Source organism: Osmia lignaria, chromosome 8 (genome assembly GCF_051020975.1).
Source record: "Osmia lignaria lignaria isolate PbOS001 chromosome 8, iyOsmLign1, whole genome shotgun sequence".
Classification (NCBI taxonomy): Eukaryota; Metazoa; Arthropoda; class Insecta; order Hymenoptera; family Megachilidae; genus Osmia; species Osmia lignaria.
Window position 1 is genome coordinate 6,316,881 of NC_135039.1, and position 25,126 is coordinate 6,342,006.

The following is a 25,126-nucleotide window of genomic DNA, read 5'->3' on the forward strand; positions in this document are numbered from 1 at the left end:
TAGCCGAGCGGCAGTTATATACATGGGGAAAAGTTGTTCAAAATGTTGAATTTTACAGGATATTATGTTTCATCAAAATCGGGGGAGGAGAGCGTTCGCTTTCTGCACATTTACCGTTTATTTTATAGATAATATATACTTACGACATATTTCTAAAACACGACATGCATATCTTTTATTATCGCTATACTTTGCAGAACTTGTTTTTCCATACACAGAAACATCAGTTGAATCACAAATAAAAAGAACATCATCCGTAAATAAAATGAAAGCAAACATTGTAAGAAGCAATAAAACTAAAGTAAAACACTAAACTAAAAACCTAAACTAAAATACTAAACTGAAAAACTAAACTAAAGAACTAAAATGTTATGAATATTATTAGACGAAAATCAAGGACGCAACCAGTATTAGAATCACAACCAGTGATTCAAATTCCGCGTCGATAAAATAGTCAACGTTTCATCGAAAATTAGGCCGAACAGAAACTGATTTTAGCGCCACCTCAGTTATCACATCCAACTAACGGCATGCTATGCTACATCACACCTAAATGACACACGGATGCTACGATAGCTATATTATGTATGTCACCGTCAAAGTATAAAATACAATACTGCATATATCACCTAGGAAATGTATGAATGACCTAACTCCTTCAGCCAAATATTATATATACATTTATTGTAATATAACATAACCAAGGGAAGAATATTCCTACAAATCGAATATCTAAAGTTATTTGTTTTATAATATGTCCTGATATTGTACTCCGAATTCCTACCAATCGAATGCCTAAGGTTAGTTTATCCTTCTCAATGAAATTGCCAATGTACCTGTATGTACATCGGTAGTACACAGGATAAGTAATAGGGGAATAAATGACAAGAATGTAAGTAGACAATGAAAATATTTATTATAAAAATTTTAAACTTATAATACTAATAATGTTTGCGAATTTATAGCTGGCTTTTGCCGCACTATTATGCCGCTAGTGAATCGGGTTTTAAATAAATGTGCTTCACTTTGTCTAGGAGATTGTTTATTTAATACAAGAGCCGCTTACCGCGGAGGTTGGTGATTACAAGTCACTGTTCGCGCAACTCGTTTAAACTTTGAAAGATACTGTACTCGCTCGCCAAGGATTGTTACTTTAATTGTTCTAATCGCCTTTGTTGTTCCGGCTCTTTTATAGATTCCGGCAGGCACACGGATTTGTTTCACGGAGCTCCCGAGCGCCAATTAGGGGGCTCCGTGACCTTTTTATTGCCTTATTTGGTAATATGTTTCGCGACTTGTCTATGTGTGAGTGCCTGACACTCTTCCGTGCCGGGCCGGAGAGTGGGGCGCGGAGGCCGGGGTCAGGCCCTTTTTTCGTCTCCGCGTTCGACAGTTTTTTGCGATTCTTTTCTTTTTCTCCGGTTTAGCGCGAGATTGTTCTAGAACGGCTTTTATTTTCTGCGATTGTTAGAATGTATTTCCTTTTATTACAATAAATGTTTAATTTAATTATTAATAATTTGTTGGCGATGCTTTCTTTCACAAACAAATAATAATAATAATAATAATAATGATGTTAAAATTAATAATATAAGAAAAAGAAGTATAATAAAATGAAAAAAGAATACAATAATAAATGTTAAAATTAATAATATAAGAAAAAGAAGTATAATAAAATGAAACAAGAATATAATATTAAATGTTATTTTATAATTTTTTCCTGAAATCAAACAAATCATATCTTTATATTATCTTTGTCATTATTACATATACAGATATTATCGTCGTACTCACTTCAAGTGTGCCGCCCGCAGCAGCAACTACAGGTACTGCGGCCCGCGCCGCTGTTCTGCGTGCATCCGCACCGGCCGCTGTAGTGGCAGTGACTGCGGCCGCAACCGTGACGGAACGTTGCTTGCCACCACAGCCGCTTTGCCTCTCTGCGGCGTTGCCGGAACAGCTGCTGTTCTGAAAAATAAATATAATGTTATTATTCATAAACAATGAATAGCAGAAATAACGTAAAAAAACGACTTACGGTTGGTTGTTCCGGCGCGTAGAGCCCGGCTAATGGTGACTGATAGGCCTGATAGGCCAGATACGGCAGCGTTACCTGCGGCGGCTGGTCCTGCGGCTGCGGCGGCTGGTGCTGTGGCTGCAAAAATAAATATTATGATATTATGTATAAACAATAGCAGAAATAACGTATGAACATGAACGCAAAAAAATGACTTACGGTAAGCCCAGCATGTTGCCGTTCGCCCTTTAGTTCCTGTATTTGCTGCCGCAGGGTAGCAAGTTCCGTCTTATTCTGTTGCATCTGCAACGATTGCTGCTGTAGCAGCTGTTGCACTTGTAATTGGGTTTGAATAGACATTTCTTGGAGTCTGGTATATGCAGTTGTGAACGAAACCTTCATTCTCGTTCGACCCTCGTTTCTAAACAGAAAAGTGGCAAGCAATTTGACGCAATGTATGCTGTCACAGATCAACAACTATATTTTTGCAAATATCTCGGAAAGTAAGCGAGAATGCTCCTTATATGTATAAGAAAAAGTTGTTCAAAATATCAATTTTTATAACATATCAAAAAATCATCGAAATCGGGAAGGACGTATTTGTTCTGCAGTTTCACTAAAAAAAAGAATAATAATAGCAACAAAAAATAATGATAGTACGTCATGTGACACATGGGTTGAAAATGGCTATCCTAGTCGATAGAACGATGCACGAAAAAGAAATTCACGCGTCATAGTTCATCGCCTCTTCCAGGCTCGAACGTCCCATTCTCCACGATACATTGTATCGTCGTCGACGGTTCGATTGACGCACACATATTCACATATACGAGCTGCGAATGAGCGCGCGGTCGAGCACAGAAAACGAACAAACTGCGCCCTACAGAAAAAACAAGGAACTAAATTTGTGGTCTGTTTTACCTTTTTGACGTCTTTCGCGAGTGAAAAATCAACGAAATCTGTTAGGACGTTGATAGGTCCTGAGTATTTGCACGGAGTGCCGTCTATGGATTGTGGAAGGACCACCCAAGTTGAATCGGCTTGGGACCGATAATAATTATGTGGATAGTATTTTGAACTATTTAATCGTAATTAATGGTGGTGTGTGTGTGTGTGTGTGTGTTACAATGTGTAGATTGAAATTTGTTACACTTGAGGAAATTCTGTGTATCTATGTCTACGTTCTATATGTACTGTGCTCTGTCTAAGAAAATCTGCCTTCGAGCCACTTGACGTCGATTATATAGGCACAGTTCTTCCCTTCCAGTACGCCCTTGGCGTGGTAGATCCTGGAAGGGGAATGTGCCCTTCGTACGGGGAAGGAAATGCAAGTTGTTCTGGGTTTTCCAGAAATCGCACGTGGTTCCTCTAGGTCAACGTGCCCCTTTTGTCGTCGCGGCAGAGTTACCCTTCGGGTCTGTGCGATTTATGGCATGGCCTTTCTAAATATTCTGAGCTCTGCCAGGTACCGTTAAACCTCTGGCAAGCATATGGCAAGGGAAAACTATCGAATGCAAAAAATACCTATTTCTAAACTCGCCATGCCATAAACCGCGCCTATTCTAACAAAATCGTAGAACACACTATTTTTCTAAACGAAAGCTTGTACACCATTACCCGAGTGCTCGTTTTGCTCTATCCGATCCAAAGAATGGCGCTCTGGTCTCTATTTGGATATTCGATTCGCAAAAATGTTCTTATTACGAATAAATTAATGCAGGTGAGTCCGATCCGCCATTTTCTTGACTGTAGACAGACACAAATTTCAATATTTTATAACTTTTTGACGATTTGGGTATAATAAGGACCAGAGCGCCATTCTTTAGTGCCTTCTGGACACCTCCCTCAAATTTTTTTGCATTCTGTTTAGAAATGACGACGAAAACCGAAAACTCGCGTCTAGGGATTTTTCTAGGGACTGTCGGTAAAGTTTTCGACGCTCGCGACAAAAGAACGCTTAGAGAATGATGTAAACTGCTAACTATAAAAACTTTAAATCAGTTGGTAAAAATGCTTCGTTATGACCATAAACCAATTAATTTACATACGACCGGTATTCATCCCGAATTTTTTCAGGCTAATCTGTTATATCATGTGACGTTTAAGCTAATATTCAAATTAATGAAAAAAAAAAGACAAAAAATATACTCAGCTCTTACTTAGCAACAAGTTGCTTTATGTTTAAATATTAATAAACAACAGTCTTGCGTGTAATAAACATTCCGTCTAAGAAAATATAACTAAGTTGGCATCATTAATAAAGATCAAAATAAAAAATCAAGATTATTAATCAATTTTGTATCAAAATTAAAACATGAAACATATTTATACAAGGAAAAATACCAGACAGTCAATAACAGACCTATATCTAACAATAAGCAATGAGACTAAATGAGTCCTTAAAATACACACATCATGTATTGTTACTTTGAAGACTTGTCCTCGTATAATGTATAGCACTGTTAAGTCCTGAAACTCAACGTTTGGTATAATATGAACATTATGAAGACCGTCCTCAAAATCTACAAATCGTATAAAAAATTATGAGGACGGTCTTTGAAATAGCCAAATGTCCTTAGAGTTGACATTATATATACGAAAAAGACCTGGAAATATACTTTCCATATATATATATATATGTATATACAGGGTGTTTCGTTTAAAACAGGCCACCTAAATAGCCCCTCTATCTCTGAAAATACAAAAAATGTTACTCACGTAATCTAAATGGTTTCAAAAGATAAATCAGATGGAAGGATCGTTTTTTATAAATTGTAATTTTTTAATCGTTTTTTCTAGGTCACTCGTGTTTTTTACGTATGTACACACATTTTTTGTTGTTGTATGTTATAGCAAATATTATTGTGCATTAAAATTTAAACACGATTGACCTCAAAAAAACGATTAAAAAATTACAATTTATAAAAAACGGTTCTTCTATCTGATTTGTCTTTTGAAACCATTTAGATTACGTCAGAAACATTTTTTGTATTTTCAGAGATAGAGGAGATATTTAGGTGGCCTGTTTTAAACGAAACACCCTGTATATAGAATACGAAATTTTGGATAGTCATAAAGTGACTGCTAAAAATCAGAGATTTATGATTTAGCTGATTTCTTATCTTTAAATCATAAATCTGTGATTTAAAGCAGCCACATGTAGGGATATGATAATAAATTAATAAATCTGAAATCATATGAAAATTATAATATATTTAAAATGAAAGTTACAATGTTCTATTAGAACGCAATACATTTTTTTCGCCTTTTTTAATTGCTTCTTTGTATAAAACGTGGCTATTTTTATTCATAGTTCGCTTTCTATTTAATAAACTATTTACAAAATTGCACCACGCCGTTACGATGGTATTAACTAATTCGTCCAAATATATGTCACTTAAAATATTGCCGTGTTGCGTACAATTAAACTAATAATTAATATGAATTACCAAAATGGTTTCCAATTGTATTTTTAAATTGTAGGTGTAACAAATATTCGGCAAATGTTGCAACAGGACCTCATTTTAAAGTTTTCTTTAACGGTGCTATTATATTCCGATAATGCTGTACAGCAATTAGCACACATTCGAATTGACTTATGTCTTAGGACTTTGTAATTGGTGTTGCTTAAGAAACTATCTCTATTATTTAAAAGTGGAACTAAGTTAGGTGTGATCCGGTGTAATATGTTCTCAATAGGATATTCCTCATTATGGTGCGGAGTGCCAGTATCTAATGTTTCCAGAGTAAATAATAAATTTCCGAAACTATTTTTAGAAGTTAAGTTATTCACCAATAATATTTTGAAATTACTTTTAAAATGTTTGGCTGTTGAATTAGTGAATCTATAATTTAAACTACGTGTGCACCCGAAGAAATTTTCTAGTGGGTCTTTATTTAAATACCTAGGCTTAAAGTACTTAAACCCTAATGCTTGTAATATTTTCCACAGGGTCTGAAACCCTCCAATTGTTATTTGCCAATGCTTTAATACTGGGGATGTATGTACAGGACACTGATTACTCATACTGACGAAGCGCATTTCTGATAATTTCTTAATTGCATTATTCCAAAATTCTGTATGCTTGGATTTTCTTGTAACTATAGTGCGGAGGTCTGTTTCGGGCTTTACTGAAATCGAACAGCGTATCAAAAAATAGTACCATTTCCGCCGTGTCATGGCCTTCCTTTACCAGCATTCAAAAAAATGCACTATAATCATTAGTTTAACAGTAAAAGAAGTAGAAAAAACACTTACCATCAATTTTTGTGTGGTGGTCTATAAATCCTGCCACAGATCTACTCAAAATTTGAGTCGCGTATTTTACTTTCATTTTTCTAATTTTATGTTTGAAAATATGCACATTTTGCTTAAATTAATCGCCTATCCTCGCGAGAGAGGCATTCAAGAAAAAGTTACTGATTTAAATGCTCACCCGAAAGTCTGCTGCGATTTTCCGCTTTAATCGTTCTTGCTCTGGAAAATAATCGCTCGGATGGAACAGACGTTGCGACGACGCTTAGATATTTCATAGCTAATTTGCATAGCGACGGATACGCTGATTTCACAATTTCCCAGTGTTTTAAAGAATTTTCGTATCGTGAAATTACTGGTAGATTGATATACTGTCGTAATTCAAGATTGAGAGCTTCTTCGTCGTTGCTTATCGAATCAATATTCTTAGTCATCATTTCATCTTGTTTGATGATCTTGTCGGAATCCTATTGGACATTTCAGAAACCGTATTAACGTGTTAATTTTTGTAATTGCTGAGGATGCTGCCAGCGCAGATTGGAAATGTAGTTTCTTGAATCGCAGATCCAACATGGTTGAAATTGCAAAGACTGGATTAAATTCCAAGTCTTTAAACTTTTGCTCTGTTAGCGCCAGAAGATGGTTCTTAAACTGCATACTTGTTTCCGTTGTTACGTCCCTGGATGTACGGGTATATGTATTCAGTTTCGTCTTCCGCTATTCCGTGAAGGTCTCGCTCAAGAAACCGCGATCGTCAGCGTTCCCACCGTTGGCAGCGGCCGGCTCTGGTAGTCACCGAGCTCTCGGAACTTGATAACGAAAACCCTTCGCTAGCATTTTTGTTCGCTAGCAACAGACTCGTCCAACGCCCATCTTCGGGGGTATAAAAGATCAGTGCATCGCGGCTCGCGAGTGCAGTTCAAGTTAAGTTTTGCGCTTTTTAGTATCCACGTAAGTAACGCTCGATAACGCCTCGCCCATCAGCTCATCTCCACCCTGGAAGAACATTAGAAGAAGATATGTTCGGCCGACAGGAACCACGAGTGTATCGCCGAGGTCTGATCAGCCAGACCCATAATTGGACTAGCTCCAGGAGTGCATTCGTGTCCCGTGTCTCATCTTCCAGGGTCCAGTCGAAGCTTCGCCCCGCGTATCTAGCGTTATACCAATCCGCAACAGTCAGCGAAATCGAGACCTTGTGTATGTGTGAATGTTAAATGTGCGACATACAACACCCACAATCAACGTAGGGTATGTAACACAAAACAATAGAATATATATACATATTTATTAATTACCTATTGTTGGGACTCTTTCTGTGATCTGATGTGTAGGCGAAATAATTACACACGATGTTATATGTATATGAAAAAGGATATATATTTATATATGGTTTTATACGCAACGTCTTATTCTATAGTATGAACACTTCTCAGAGTAATATATCGTGAAACAGTTAAACGCTTCTAACAGATAGTCGGATCGTTCGCAACGTAGTAGAACGCAATAGAAAAGCTCGCTGGAAGCGTTGATGTGGCCAAAGGCGAAAGTGGGAGAAACCTATGAGGGAGAAGGTAGAGCGCGGAGAAACGCTTTCTCCAACGCCCTATATAGATACGTGCGTGATAAACGCCTATCCTATACCCCGTTTATCCGCAAGGTGTGCTTTAACCGGCAACACCCACAACGTGCGTTAAATCAAGAAAACGCTCCGTAATCGGGGATGTAACATTGCAACAAGGGATGGTAGATTATCACCTGGTAAATGAAATATGTCCGAGAATTCTTCTATCAAATTTAATACATGGTCCTTTTCCTCATTATTTAAGTGAAACGCAGTCTATTCGAGATTTCGGTTATACGGTTGACTATTGCAGGTTGTTCAAAATTGGAATCAAAACATTCGCGTTCTTCAGGAAAATAGAGATATTCAAATGGTATAATTTCTTGAGGAGGAATTTTGATTTCTATGTCTCCATCTAAGGTATTTATACGAGGGTTGCTATTTATACAGGGTGCGAGGAAATAACGTGGACAAAAGTTTTCAGTCATAATTTTATTATAACATAAAATTTGAAAAAAATTTATATTTAGCAAGAATAACATATACATCTCTTGGGAGTACAAATAAGATTCCGTCGTTTTTTTTCCAAAGTTCGAGGCTTTATTACAAAATAATGGTTACAGATAAATTATTCAAAGTAATTGCCATCGCTACCTATGACTTTTGCCCATCTTTTAGACAGCATATGGATGCCGCGGCAGAAAAACTCCTCTTCTTTCGAAGAAATCCATGAATCAACCCAATCTTTGGTGTCCTCATAGGAAATGAAGTTTTTGGTGTCTTGTTTACAATAGTGGGTGGGAGGTCGTTGCGCGCTTATATGTATTTCTTTAGCTTCTTTACATGTACAGTAATGTCTCTCACATTGCCCATGCTGATGAACGCTTCGCATTGCCCCTACGCTGTTTCTACGCTTCTGTAGATGTATGTGTGATGTATGTAATGTGACACGCGACGCGGTCCTTTTGATGAGAGTTCGAGTCTTAATGAGTCCAAACGCGACATAATTCGGACTAAATTTATTTATTAAGGCTTATTAAATAACTCACATGTGTAAATATGCATATGTATTATATTTACATCAATAGTTTGAAATTATTTAACGCGATTGAAAAATCTATTGGGTTTCAAATGTCCGTAACTTTGTTAATATGTGTTTATACTTTATCAAAGTTCATTATAATTTTCGAAAAGGACTGCCAGATCCTCGGTAATCGCTTTTCATTCCTCGGCTGCTCTCTTCGCTAAAAACAAATAATATAAATACTACAATTATTTTGAGTATTTAAGACTTAGACAGATTCGAAATTACTAATGTATAAGTAAATATGTTGTCACTTACTTTTTATTCATTATTCTTTGTTTAAGAAAAATATCTTCAGGCTCTGTACCGCATATTGTATATGTAGTGGTGCTCTGTCACTATGAACACTTAAGCGATTAAATATATCGCGTAAATCGTCAACTGTATCCGTTGTCCTCCTCGAACATCGTTTCGGGTGGTTCCTCCTGGGGTTCGTTTAAAATATCTTCATGTTCCTCCTGGTCTGCACTTTTATCTTCTAATTCCTGGCAGGTGGATAAAAAATCTGCAACCTGTTGTTCTGAACAGTCTTCTCCCGTAATGGCACTTATCGTATCCTGCCAATCAGATTCTAATGGTGGAGGTTGGACAGCAGCAACAGGTCCAAGAATTTGATTCCACGCATTTCTTAAATTTGTTTGCGTTACTGCTGACCATGCTTGAGTAAAAATATCAATACAATTTTTTAAAGTATATTCTTTATAATATTCTTGTACTCCACTATCATATGTTAACACGCGTTGGAGCAGTTTATGGCGGAAAGCTCGTTTAGTTTTTTCTATAACTCCCTGATCCATTGGTTGGATCAAGGATGTTGTATTGGGCGGTAAAAATATTATTTCAAACTTCTCGCCTTTTAAATTTTCTGCTGGTAATTTATGCGCTTCGCAATTGTCAACAAATAATATGACCCTTCCTGTTATACCTCGTTCCTCTTGAAATTGGTTTACGGAGGGTTTAAAATGATTTTCAAACCAATCTGAAAATAATGATCTGCTCGTCCACGCATTGGGTTATGATTTGAAAATCACGGGCAAAGGGACCTCGTGTCTTAAAGCCCTTGGGTTTTTATATTTGTAAATTACAAGTGGCATCATTTTGTGTGTGCCCAGTGCATTTGCACATAGTGCAATTGTAATCCTATCTTTTTTAATTTTATATCCGCTGATACTGCTTTCTTCCTCTCGTGCCAACGTTTTCGTTGGTAGCGCCTTCCATACCAATGCACTTTCGTCCATGTTGTATACGTTCTCCAAATTTATATCGTCATCGTTCATTAGTTGTTCAAAATTGTTTATAAATGTTGTTGCTCCATCTTTGTCAGCACTCGCCTTCTCTCCATACAAGCGTACCAAACGTATGCCATGACGTTTTTTGAATTTCGATAGCCATCCACGGCTTAGTTTGAAACGCGAACATGATGGCAAATTTTCTTTTAATTCGCATGGCTTTCTCTAATAGCAACGCGTCCGTTAAACGATCGCCAATGGTCCTCCGTTCAATAAACCATGCTAAAAGGCATTTGTCCAATTCATCGTATACCGGATCTATTAATTTCCGTCGCTGTCTTTCACGCTTAGTTTTATCTGCAAAATTACTAATTTGTATCCTATTCTTCTTAATTCGACGAATTGTTTTGGCGTCGACACCATACTTTTTTCCAATTTCCGATACTGTGAGTGCCGTATCTTGCAAATCTTTTAAAACGTCCAAGCGTTGTTGCATATTCAAAACTGTATATTTCTTCCTAGTTGCCATGATGTTCACACAAAACTATTGCTAATACCTTATCACCGAAATATCACTAATGTCACAAAAGTGTACTACGATGACACAAGGGCGACGACACAAGGCGAATGTGTAAACATTTTTGTTCGGAACGTAACAACATATAACGATTATGCGGCTTAAGTGTGAAGTTGGGTGCGAAAAAATACAATTAAATTCTGTGTCGGGAAAATACGAAATTACTTTCCGAACAACCTTTCAAATTCAAAAATGTCACAAATCTCCTCTGGCCATTCCTCTTGAATATCCTCTCTCTTTTGCTGCATCCTTAAAGACGATATTAATGGATCCGATGAAGCAAGCATAATGCGGAAAAGATCTTGGTTGATTCTTTCTCTGGATAATTTACACGTGTTATTGAGTCTTACAAGTAACACTAGGGAAGTGTCATATGGCGATTTTTCTGAAACTTGGCATACAAGTAGTCCATGGAAAACTATTGGACACGTATATTGTTATATCGGCCCAAAAGCCGTTTGAAGGGTAGAAATCATCCTTACCGATTTTGGGGATAGGTTCGACTATTTTACGAATTATTTTTACGATTGTTGTGAAATCAGGCAAGTAAGGGTTTTTGGGGTTGCTGATAACGAATCTGTAGTCCGTTTGTAAGAATTCAAAATGGCGGATTCAATATGGCGGTCGCATTTTTTCAAAAGTTTTATACACTGTCAAAAAGTGGGAAAATTGCAAAAAAGTAAGAAATCAGCATAGCTTTGAGACGAATTTGAGACGAGTCAGGGTACTTTTCGACTTACACTTGAAACTTAGTGCAGTAATGTGGAGAGTTAAGGGCACAGACTCCTTCGAGGCCTCCTCCGAATCGATGTAAGCGCCATTGGAAAGAATCGGGCAATCGTGAAAACACATAACTGAGAAATTCGACATTTGACGGTGTGACATCTAACGTCATTATGCAGAATAAGAAACGAAAGTGAGGTGGCATAGTTGCCAAATTACATCATTTGAGAGTTCTATCGCGGTGTTGCCGCATCTGTGACCATCTAGCAAAATGAATTTGCTCGAGCCGAGCGAGATTTTCATTCCTGGCGGACATAGAAAAGGACAGCGCGAGAGAAAGAGGAGGAGTATCATGAATGAAACAACGTAGGGCCGATCGGCGTAAATATAGTCACACGCTACGACAGATTCGATGAGACTCTGTAATACACATAACGTACGCGACTATAAGACTTATAGGAATAAAAACTATATGGCATTAATAATTTCAGGAAAGGAATGAAAAATAAAGACATGTAAATTGATCTATAATATACAATATTTATCGATTGAAATATAATCAATAAATATAAACAATGCTTCTTCTTTCTCCGCGCCGTCTACATCGTCATTTCCCATAACAGCCACTCCAGCCACGTGTTATTGAAATCTTTTTCATTTGAAATATAATAATGAATTTTAATATAATTGTACCTGCATATACAGGGTGTCCCAGTCTAAGTGTGACAGAATTATATTAAAATTCATTATTCATTTCTTTATTTCTTATTCCCTTCTTGAAATTATTATGTCAGGTAGTTTTCATTCCTATAAGTCTTATGGCCGCGTACTTACGTTATGTGTATTATTTCATTCATTCTACCCCTACCAGCACCACGAATCCGCCGTTCTTTGATGTTTCCGAACATAGAAAAGGATAGCGCAAGAAGGATAGACAAAGAGAGAAAGACTCACAAGCACAACATTTAACCCAATATTATGCTATTAAATGTTGACCGATTTATATTGTGTTTAGCTTCATTTTAATCAGAAAAATCTTCTCCACATGATAGTGAAATTTTTATTAACAAAAAGTACAAAATAAAAAACTTTATTCTGTGTATTAGTATGGTCACATTGACACGGGACATTTAAATGAAGGCAATAAATCCCGGTTTCAGTCCCTCTTTCGTCTTTAGCTACTGACTCTTTCTAATCAGTGTTTACTGACTAGGCAATCAAATTTGAAAAATGATTCTCCCATTCCATAACAGTTGCGGAGAGAACCGGCAATAGTTATGTACATTTATCGAGTTTTCACTGTATATGGTGCAAGTTTTATAATTCATTTTTCTGGCATACCATTTCAAGTATCCTATCTGTAATTTAATTGATGAAAAAAACATGATTATAAATATGAATAAAAAAGTTTGATGGTTGCACCTCTTTCTCTCTCGAGTGCCCTATTCTTTTCTATGTCTGGCAGGAATCAAAATCGGCTCGAGCCTGTTGCAATTGTAACAGATGTGGCAACAGTGTGACAGAAATCTAATACGCTGCGGCAACTATGCCTTACTTGTGGCTATATTCACGTTAGCCGTTTGTGATGTCAAATTAGAATTTACATTTATCGACTAATTTCTGTTTTTATCGACCCTGATGATAACGTGGTCAAATATACCATCAATGCCTCTGACGGAAAATCAGTGAACTATTCTTCCGTCTATTTGACGTCTGATGCGTGCAAATCGTAAATTACGTTTTACGTCTTCCAGAAGTGATAAATTGTGAAAAATCGAATATCAGTGACATTGTGCTAGTTCAAGGAAGGGTGGTCTGGTGTGCTATGGGTGAAAAAACCATTAAATCGTCCAATATTTGCTAAAATGCAGCCGAACGCAGCATTCGGCAGCCATGTTGTTTGCTTACAACAGCGTCTGTCTCAATCTTACAGTGTCGAAAATATCATTTTTCTCAACGTATGGTGTTTATTAGCGTTCAAACGGACCAGACCACCCTGTGGTGAAGTCTACCCGTGGGTGCTATACCCGCGAAAATTTCATTTGTGCAATTATCGAGACGAAAAACGAAATCTACGAAATCGAGTGTCTCTCTCACGCATGGCGTATACGTGCATGCTTTCCGTTGATTGTGTGAGTGCACGCATACAGGTCATGGCACAAGGAGTCTGTGCGCTTAATCCCCTTCGCGTTTCCGATCGTTCCGTGACTCACTTTCTCCTTTCGTTCCAGCCTTTCTACCTTCTTTTCTAGCACTTCTACCCTCCCCAACAACTCCACGAATTCGCGAATAAACCATATGAGCCTTATCAGTTTCCGGCCGCGACACGTTGGCCCGCAATCTCCGAAACGTCCCCATCATACTCGGTAAGTGTAGAATATGTGTATCGTTAAATATCGGTATAGACAACCGGATCCTTACCGCGAATTGAATTCGATCATTGTCGTGATGCGCGGATATACTACGTGAGCCTTATCAATTTCCGGCCGCGACACGTTGGCTCTCCGTTCCCGAATCATCTCCATCACACTCGGTAAGTGTAGAATATGTGTATCGTTAAATATCGGTATAGACAACCGGATCCTTACCGCGAATTGAATTCGATCATTGTCGTGATGCGCGGATATACCACGTGAGCCTTATCAATTTCCGGCCGCGACACGTTGGCTCTGTTTCCTAATCACCGTCATCACGCTTGGTAAGCGTGGAATATCAGTATAGACGATCGCATCCTAACCGCGAATTGAATTCGTTCGTCGTCGACTTTCGCGAATATACCACGTGAGCCTTATCAATTTCCGGCCGCGACACGTTGGCTCTGTTTCCTAATCACCATCATCACGCTTGGTAAGCGTGGAATATCAGTATAGACGATCGCATCCTAACCGCGAATTGAATTCGTTCGTCGTCGACTTTCGCGAATATACCATGTGAGCCTTATCAATTTCCGGCCGCGACACGTTGGCTCTGTTTCCTAATCACCGTTATCACACTTGGTAAGCGTGGAATATCAGTAGAGACGATCGCATCCTAACCGCGAATTGAATTCGTTCGTCGTCGACTTTCGCGAATATACCACGTGAGCCTTATCAATTTCCGGCCGCGACACGTTGGCTCTGTTTCCTAATCACCATCATCACGCTTGGTAAGCGTGGAATATCAGTATAGACGATCGCATCCTAACCGCGAATTGAATTCGTTCGTCGTCGACTTTCGCGAATATACCATGTGAGCCTTATCAATTTCCGGCCGCGACACGTTGGCTCTGTTTCCTAATCACCGTTATCACACTTGGTAAGCGTGGAATATCAGTAGAGACGATCGCATCCTAACCGCGAATTGAATTCGTTCGTCGTCGACTTTCGCGAATAACTGAAAACTTACATTCTTCTTCTTGTTCTGGTACTTCCATCCGGGTGTCTTGCTCTATTTTAATAGAAGCAGCCTCTGACACTGTGTAATACATATTTTCATTAACAATTATCTACATACGCTGTACAAATTATGTAAGAGTATTAGCTGGTAAGTTCAGTGTTGGAACTGCTGACGTTGTCAGCTTCTTCATCATAATATATTTTTTCCCGAAGTGGCTGCTACAAACTACCCGGTATTTTAGTTTCTCGGGTGAAAGCAGTGACAGAATTGAGTTGTCACATGCTTTCACCCACAGGATCATCCTCTTCTTGTCCTTTTCTTCAGGGGGCAAGGTAAACATCCTTGTATCTTGATTCCCGCATCCTCTTTCACTGCATTTTTTCTTGCTGCTTCTTTAAAGATACATTTTGATAATTACAATCTTATCTTAGAAACGTTACGTTAAAAAGAAACTGCTTAAATTAAAGCAAACAATATATTATTAAAACACCAATATATAAACAGTTATTGGTTTCAATAACAATTTTAAAAAATTCTGTACTTACTTAATTTCTATCTTCTTCTGCTGTTGCTGCATCTATATAAGTGAAAATATTGGAAGAATCTGAAAAAAGCTAGAAAAAACTTTAAAAAAACTTCATAAAATATCTTTTTAAAAAATAACAATAGTAGGAATAGTAATAATAAGAATAATAATAAGAATAATAATAACAATAATAATAGTAACAATGATATATAATTGAAAACTCAGTATTAGTGTCACTGCCCACGCTGTCCCTTTAATGACCGTTAATCTGTAGTCTCTTTAAATTTTGAAAGAATTGAAAAACGCGACGACAAATTTCGCGGGAACATGACGTCACGATATCTTTAGTTGTGTATGTTAAAATCAGTGATACAAGCTATGCATGTAGAGAAGCGACATCAGCGCCGCCTGGATCATCTACGATTACTGGTTTTTCGACTTTTCTCTGCTGATTCCGTCTTTGAATTACAGTTGTTTTATTTGCGGCTATTCCATGTGTTGATAAGGCCGTGTTTCCACTTGCGAGAAAACTTCTGCAATAAGTATCTGACAGACTGTCAGACAGCAACTAGCCAATGTAAACAGTACTGCAAGTGAGATCGCGACAGTTCCCATGCGCTCGCAGCAATTTGTCGCGAGAGCCGATTACTTGCAGGTCTAAACACGTTCACATCGACTCGCCGCAACTTCTCGCACAATAGGACTAGTTCCGAATATCTCGCGCTCGCAATGACACTTGCCTGTTTTGTCCACGAGTAATTTTACATTTCTTTCTGTTACTGTGTAATAAAAGAGCTGAGATAAGTTACTAATGACTCTTGTGAGGTTGATGCAACTTTAATATGAGAGGAAGAGAACTCGAAGAAGTCTTGCAGAAGATACTTGCAATGCCGTTTGCACTAGCAAGCAACTTCCCGCAATAAGTATTGCCAGAAATGTGTCGCGCGAGAGACTGTCAGAGAATACTGTCGCAACTTCTTGCAGGACTGTATAGACAGGGTAGTTTGACCTGTTCCGAGATTTCTCGCCAGTTTAGTTTCAAACACCATGCTGCGCAGACGTGAACGTGTAGCAGCAGCAATAATGCTATTATTAAATAAAAAGAAAAAAAGATCCGTTTGGGTCCGACAATGGATTTCGAGACGATCTGAATTCGGTTGCTTCCATAATTTGTTAAGAGAACTTCAAATAGAAGACGGACAACAATATTTTAATTTTATTCGTATGACTGCTGTGGATGTGGAAATTTTAATACAAAAACTGGGTCACATAATTAAAAAAGAAGACACCCGGATGCGAGATTCAATATCTCCGAAGGAAAGGCTCATCTTAACATTAAGATTTTTAGCATCCGGTAAGTACATATTTAATTGTATTTATTTCTCTATTCAATTGACGTACACACGTTCAAGAACTCTCGTTTCGCGTACTTACTTATCAGTCAATATACATAATTATTTTTTTTAGGAGAATCATATCATTCATTGATGTATCTATTCAGAATTCCTGTCTGTACCATATCTAAAATTATTCCGGAAGTATGCAAAGCTTTGTACGATACACTACATGAGGAATATTTAAAGGTAAGGAAAGAGAAGGTTTTTATTTAAGTAAAAATGAACATGTTTTAAAAAAATCACTATAAAAAATGTTTATTATAACTGGTACAGGACAGTCGTCTCTAAAGTTGGTGGTGACGAATCAGAGGAAAATGATACTGTTGATGATGTAGAGGCATCTTCTTCATCTTGAATATCCACAATTGCTCGTTGGACAATTTTGCGTAGTTTTTTCTTGCTTTCGGGATTATTAAAATTTCTCAGCACTGAGGCAACATAATCTCCGAATACTTGGTCGTCGTCGTTCGACTCGGAAAGAATTTTGGTACATCTACGCAAAATATGGTCGCCTTTCCTTTTTTTTGATGCACGATGTGGCCTCAACACTTCATTTTGCGGAATTTCTCCTGGAACTTCATGTTCAACTGTTGGAAGCGTTGAAGAATTTTCCTGTAACAATAATAATCTTTATTTTAGGTCCCATCTACTCAATCGGAATGGATGCATATTGCGAAAATGTATGAAGAAAAATGGAATTTTCCTCATTGCCTTGGTTCACTAGACGGGAAACATTGTTTTTAAGGCACCGGCTAATAGTGGGAGTTATTACTTCAATTATAAAGGATCCCATAGCATCGTGCTAATGATAGTGGTAGACCCATCTTACAAAATTACGTATATGAATGTTGGATGCAATGGCAGAATTTCTGATGGAGGTGTCTTTGTACAAAGTTCACTATTCCCAGCTTTAGAAAATAACACTTTAGACCTTCCACCATATTCACCTTTACCGGGGAGGTCCATGCCAGTTCCATACGTGTTCATAGCTGACGACGCATTTGCTATAAAACCTTACTTAATGAAGCCATTTCCTTTTAAAAATCAATCTGCACCTAACAGGGTTTACAATTACCGTTTATCAAGAGCAAGACGAATGGTAGAAAGTGTGTTAGGGATACTTGCTAGCAGGTTTCGTATATTTAGGAAGCGGATGGAATTGAATCCAGAAAAAACAAAGTTGATTACGATGGCTGCTTGTTCATTGCACAATTTTATATTATGTACAAATGACGTCACACGGATGCGATATATTGAAGGGGGTTCGAATATAAACGAAATGGAAGATCTGCCTTCACAGAACCTCATTAATTTACAAAGAGGCCAAAATAACAGACCAGGAACAGAAGCGATGAGAATTCGTGAGGAATTTAAGGAGTATTTTGTTTCGCCACAAGGCGAAGTACAATGGCAGTACCAACACATGTAGAATATTTAAATTATAAAAATATGTAACTATATGTAATAATATAGAAAAATATACCAAAAAAATTAATTTCATACATTTTTTTTTTATTCAAGAAAATATAAATATCTATAGGTACTTACCAATGCGTCAGAAGTCGAAGCGTTGCCTACGTCCAAAAATTTCAATGCGTCAAAGCACCACCAATTTGATTTGTAGACTTCCTCCGCTCCACTACCACTCTTTTTAATTTTTAATTTTTTTATTTCACTATGCCATTGACTTCTTAAGTTATGTAACTTTCGATTTATTTCATCGACAGTTGCCGATAATTCCCCGGCAATAGTCGCACATACTTCACTTTTTATTATTCTGTTTTTATAATTATTATTTCTACACTCCCATAAGCATGGGTTGCACTCGTAAAGTCCGATCAGTTTCATAACGTCCTCACGGGACCAATCACGTGATTTTGATATGCTCATTTTCTTCTTTAATTTTCACGCGCAATGAGCAAACTGTTTGACCGTATTTTAAAATCTAACGAAATGTGCTCCGTAAATTTGCTTATAAGGTAAACTTGTTTCGGAGGTGGGGATTTTTCTAACAGCGATTCTGATTGGATTTTCTTGGAAAAGGGGGGCTGATTTTCAATCAGCTTGAGGACTCCGCGTGGAGTAACGCAGGTAGCCGACGCTGACGGTAATAAAGTAATTAGGACTTCCCCAAATTTGCTGCACGACGAGTAATTTCCTAGGTAGTTTCCGAATAATAGGTAATAAAACGCGTGTTCGTTCTAACACCCGTAAAACAGAATATTTCTTTATGTTACGTCGCGAGCGAGAGATACGGCGCGCGACGTACAAAATAAAAAAAGAACGAGATTTTAATTATTATGTTGGCTGATACGCGGTGGAGAACGGTATTAGCGCTGCCACCAGTCCTAATCGCTCGAGACGATGTTAGATCCTTCGCGATTAGAACAATAAAAGAGTTGATAGATTAATTAATAGTTAATTAAGATATTAATCGGTTCGTCAATGCTCTAGTCCCATACGGGCCCCTCATGTGAATTTGTACGAAGATGGTAGGCGTGAAAATGAAGGAAAAGAAGTGTTTTGAAAACGTAAATGAATTAAAACAGATTAGGCGTAACAAAAATATAATCTTAGAAAAGTAAATGTGACAATAAAATGGTTGGTTAACAGAAAATGCGAGCTGTTTGAAATATAAGGGAAAATAAATGCATTATTAAGAAAGGTTTAGATTATATGAAAACGAGACTATTGATTATAGAATAATTAGTGTTTGGTTAAATGATTCGATGATTCGAGCGACGATGTCGTATAAAGAATTAAACGCGAACAAAAAGGAAGAACGGTCCCAGAGGGTAAACTACCAGAGCCACGGTTTCGTGGGGCCGCCTTCTTTCGTGTGAAATCGGAATTTTCCAAATAATTTAAACATTCGATACCTTCTGTCTCTATTGTGAACGGAACGATCTAGAGGGAAACTTTCCAGAATACGCGGTTTCGTAGATCCCCCGTTTTGCCTCGCCACGTCCAGATTCGTCGTATTAGATAAAATGAAATGGACAACTTACCAGGAATCAAGGTGGAATAATATCTGATAACAGTTTTAATCGTAGCTTTTTCGCTGGTGTCGTAGAGAAATCTGGAAATCAAAGAAGAGATGAGGAAACTGCCAATGCACTACGCGTTCACGATCGGCCTTTATTACGGTATTACGAGACGAATTTAAACTATTACGAACGAACACAAGGTATTTCTAAATCGACGCGACGCACAGTGTGACGGATCGCCAATCTAGCTGGACAAAATTCGAAATGAACGGAATGTACTTTATTTATCAGTTAATATACTTGGAATCATATCAAATATGAATAGTAATCACACTTTTATAAAAATTATTCTATTTTTGATAATTATACAATATACTTTGAACTATTCATAACTGAGTAATAAAATATTGATCACGGGTGGTTCGTAATGTATGCATGCAATAGTTAATTAAAAGATATTTTTGTTATGTACTTACGATATCATTGTTTATAAACTACTCATTATCCGAAGCATTTGAAACATCTGCTTCCGAGTCACTACTGATTGCCGGTAATGATTCTTTTAAGAGATGTGAGATATCCGATGTTCTATTGCTTGTAAAATATTTCTTTCTATGTTTTGTAACTGCTGGATCTGACGTTATTAATAACATATGGATTAGGTCAGTCATTGTGTTTTCCCGTGAAGATTTCCTGCTGTGGTTACTACGGAATCTTCTGCAATCTTTATGCCTCGCTTCTTGTGCCTCTTCTGAAAGCTGGCCCATAGGTAGCAGTGCAGAATTTATAATTTCGGCACCATGTAATAGCAATTTGTGCACTGAGACGGGCATACAGTACCACGAATAATATTTAATATACAGTTCTGCTGTTTCTTTCGTGTAATCGCTAAATGCACTTATATTAATTTCACATCCGCTTGAAATTGCACGTAAAATAATCGCAAATCTATTTATTAAGTCTTTATTAATTCCTGTTATGTCTGCGGATGTATCTGGATCAGCAAAGAAACGTCTAGCCGTGTTCCCATCATTTGTGTTTCCGCTGCCTTGTTTTGTGCGATCCACGATTAACCCCATACGTATTCGAAATTGTTTTTGAATTTCTGTTTTTCTATTATTAACTATTTCTTTCTCATTCTCATTCCTGATTTGCCATTTCTTAACATCCAGTCGATATGACACATGGAGTAGACACTCGAAGCATCTAATCCATGTATGTAATACAGATAATCCAAATTCATATTTCGAAACATCTGCATTTTCTGATGCTTGTTTCATGTTTATTGCATTCATCATTTTTGGCGTAGCACCACATATGTAGCATCTTTGAGATGCAGTTCCAGTTAAACTGTTGCAGATTTTTGTGTCCACCATTGTAAATAATAAACGATGTTGTATTATAATACGTATTTCTCCGATTTTAATTATTGTTAGGACTAAGTTTTCTATTTGATTGTCAATTTTCATTTTTTCCGTGTTAATTAATTCTACAGATTCTTTTGCGAATATTAATTTTATTGGTCTGCAGTATCGTGTGGATGATGGTTGAGGATTTTTCCAAACGATTTGTATTCCATCTGTTAACTTTAACGGAACCATTGAAACAAGAAATAAATCATTGTCCTCGCGAAAATTGATGTCTGCAGTATTAATTTTTTGCTTGTAGATGCTATGGCCCGAACTACCATCGCATCCCCATTTATAAAATAACGTTAATGTTTCTTCGGTTTCAATGTTATTAAGTATTTCTTGATGTGCTAGAATTAAACGTGTGCATGTATGATCCAAAAGAGCCTGTAATTCTATTTCTGCTGTAGTCTCTGTGATGGTGATTGATTCTTTGCGCGGATAGCAATTTTTTTTAGCTTGTGCTACCTTAAAATAACTAGGATATATCTTTGCGTTTCTTTGCTTTGCTTGCGAATATATTAAACGATATTGATGGGACGTCATTTTTGCATCTACGTATAATGCTAGTGCTTCCTCAGGAGTATATGGTATTATTTCTTTTTGTGGTAAATTGTAATTTTTTTTTACTTTGCTGACTCCTTCTGGAGAAGTCGTAATTTTTTTCAAAATCGTAGCTGCATCTCTTTTTCCTTTTTTACGCAAGCTGATTTCCGCCGCAAAACATAATTCTTCACTAGACGCCATATCTAAAATATTTTGAACTTTTCGTTTTTTACTTTTTTCACTGCTGTCTTCAAAATTTTTTGTAGGACGACCAACAAGTGTTGTAGGTTCTACTGCTGATCCAGACGTGCTTGGTGTATTAACAATTAGATCTGCAAAATTAATATTTCCACGTAACCATTTCTCTTCATTCCTTAAAAATGCATGGTATGTGCGTTTATTTAACTTCCACTTGCTAACTAACTGAGAACACAAGGATTTAACACTTTTCTTGATTAAACCTACACTATTTTGTTCAGATATTTCCCCCAAAACATTTAAAATGTACTTCAAAACATTTTCCCGTCTTTTCGATAAATCTTCCTCGTGTCTCCAAATCTCAAAGAGATCTCTTCGAGAAATAATCCATGCTACAATAGATTAAATAATGATTACTTGATATTTTTGAAATACTATACGACTTTTGAGTATATATTACTACAATACATGATACATTCTACAGTACTGTATATATGTACGATTATATAGAATATACAAAATATAATATAATATGTATAGAATATACATGTGTAAACTTACCGTTGGTACCCATGATATTTATAAAAATAGGATAATAAAAACAAAAAGAAAAAACTTTATAATAATGAAAACGAGAAACCACACAAGAGAATATTATTGCACGCTGTTCACTGCTAGACTGAAAAAATCCGTTAAAAAATATGAACGTAGACTGTATGAAACTTGTCATTGTTTATTTCTTTATATATACAATTGATATTATTGGAATACACATGTATACATATACATTGTCAAACGTGCTCCTATTCCCTAAATGCAAGTGGCGAGCGTTCCGCTGAGGTTCATGTGTTTCACGGAGCAACCACACCGCTTAATAAAAATTGAAATATTTTTACGTACGGCACCTCTCGGCACCTAAAATTGATAAGATCTTGTAGCTAATGAATCATAGAATACATTACTACAACAAATAATACCAACCAGCATCAACCGCATTTTGTAGATCTACGTAAATTCATTTTCTTTTAACGGTATAGAAATTATTTTCATAAAAGTAAGACAGTAAAAAATAAATTTATTGAAAAATAATAAAACATTCTATTATTACATCTGAAAATACAGTCTTTTGTGAATAATATTTGACAAAAAATACAACATTATTCGATTAATAGACTTTAACACACAACATTTCTTGTAATACATAATTTAGGCTTACGTCAGCCTATAAAATAGACCTATAGAATCGGTAACTTTGGATAGGTGTCACGGTCATTATACTTCGTGAAATTAATTTATAAGCGTAATTTTCCTGGTTCTAGACCTTTTTCAACAACCTCTAGTGAAAATTACAAAATTCTGTGATAGTCACTAAAATGACTTTTGTCCAGCTAGATTGGCGATCCGTGACACTGTGCGACGCGGGGAAAAAAAAGGAAAAATAATTAATATACGAGCGATATAAAATGAAAGAGAAAAGATAGAATTTGAAGAGTATGAAAAGAATTTAACGTATCCTATTACGCGGTTTTGTTACAACTCTATCTCTACGCGAACACGGGCTCCCCGTCACGCACCTTGCGACTTATCGACGAAGAGTGATTTGCCTCAGTCAAGCGATCGTGCCTCAGGGTTCGACCCGCGATCAAGGACCCAAAGTGGGGACATCATTTGGCAAATCGGGGTACGTGACAGAGGGGAAATCCCGCGCGTATTGGGCTAGTTGGCCGCTCTTCCTAATTCCCTCATCCCCTCTTGGCTTTTCCTTCTACCTTTGTCTAAGGTTGTCCATTTCTTTCTACCCCTCTAACGCTACAACGGATTTCATGCGTCGCACTTCTAATGTTCTGGAATATTCGAAATCTATTACGACTTAATTCATTCGAGTTTGCGTAATTAAAGAGGCTTTTACAATGATATTTCCGGTATCGAAAGAGGTCTTTGTTTTATTAGAAATATTTGGTTTACTGGTTTGAATGACCATTAGTTAAATAACGTTAATTATTATTCATACGTTAATTACTCTATTGCGAATCGCTCGATGCAACCGGTGTTTTATAATCGTCGACAAATTGCGGATACGTGCGTGTCGCATTTAATTAATATTCATTCCGCTCTTATTAGTTATTAACATTTCTATCCGTATCCCGACGATTTACGTATATTCGAACGTTCTACGTTTAACGTTTAACGACGATGTTTACAGACTCGGTCGACCTTTGTCTCGAACATTCGTGAACAATTTCGAACTACAGCGGTTGTTACGCAAACCCTCGCATTCTAATATCATTCAAATAGTTTCATTCCGTTAAATTCCAATCGTTTTGTTCTAAATCACATACACTCCTCGTGGAAGGGTCGGCTGACGCATGCTTTGCAGGTATGAGAGGTACCTCGCTAATAAAATAGAAGAAAATTCTTCTTTATGTTGCACGGTTAAGTTGGAAAATTTCCAAGTGCGTCGCACTGCTTAACCGCGCGGCGAAGGATGTTTATGGTACCTCTCCCTAAACGGTTTCGACTTTCGAAGTTTTCGTCGCTGCGTAGTTTCGACAAGGCAATCATCCCAAGGAAAGGTTGACTTGTATTATTTGAAAGAACTAAATATAGCCTCCTTTGTGTGCCTCGCCTGGGATTATCTCCAAGTGCTTCGCACTGGCGAGGTACACAAGCTCGGTATATTGACGGTTAAACTATTGAAACTAACAAGAGAAAAGAAAAAGGAGAATTATAATTTTACTCTCAAACTCCTTTCTTGTGTTCTCCGTGAGGAATCACTTCCAAGTGCTCACGCACCCGACGGTAGAGCACAAGATCGGAGGAGCGCGGACAGGTAACGAGGAGAAGAAATAAATTAGCAAGGCCCTTCCTTGCGCCCCTCACGTGGAAAGTCCCAGATGCAGCGCACCCGATGAGGAATGCAAGGTCGAGTAAATTGAAAATGTACCCGGAGGTAACAATACCCCCCCCTTAGGATCATTGCCGTCCCCGGCGATGTGGGGGTGCGTACGCGTGGTGGTCCCGCGGTCGCGACGCGTTCGCCCTCCCGCGCTTACGCTAGTATCGGCTGATAGGCACGGTCAAAATAGACTCGGAGTAAGAGAGATGGCCTTACTCTTCCGAAGCGATTCGCTCCCGTCTCGCCAACCCACAAGCTCAGCACTCGCGTACCTCCTCGCCGCCGGACTATGTCTGTTGCTCCGATGACGGTTTGCTGGGTTACGCCCTGGCATCCCTCCACG

The 25,126-nt window shown here is 37.5% G+C and overlaps 2 protein-coding genes across 2 annotated transcripts in view; one reads left to right on the top strand and one right to left on the bottom strand.

The window, feature by feature from the left end:
• The window catches only part of LOC117610864 (cytochrome P450 6a2-like), a 174,257-nt gene that overhangs the window by 20,220 nt on the left and 128,911 nt on the right, over window positions 1-25,126 (top strand). The gene's annotated exons all lie outside the window — the stretch shown is intronic.
• LOC143305601 (uncharacterized) lies at window positions 6,434-6,929 on the bottom strand. The gene is made up of 2 exons (XM_076689786.1): window positions 6,760-6,929; window positions 6,434-6,680 (listed from the first exon to the last, which is right to left on the bottom strand). Exons 1-2 carry the CDS (start codon window positions 6,927-6,929, stop codon window positions 6,434-6,436), a joined length of 417 nt encoding a protein of 138 aa, XP_076545901.1.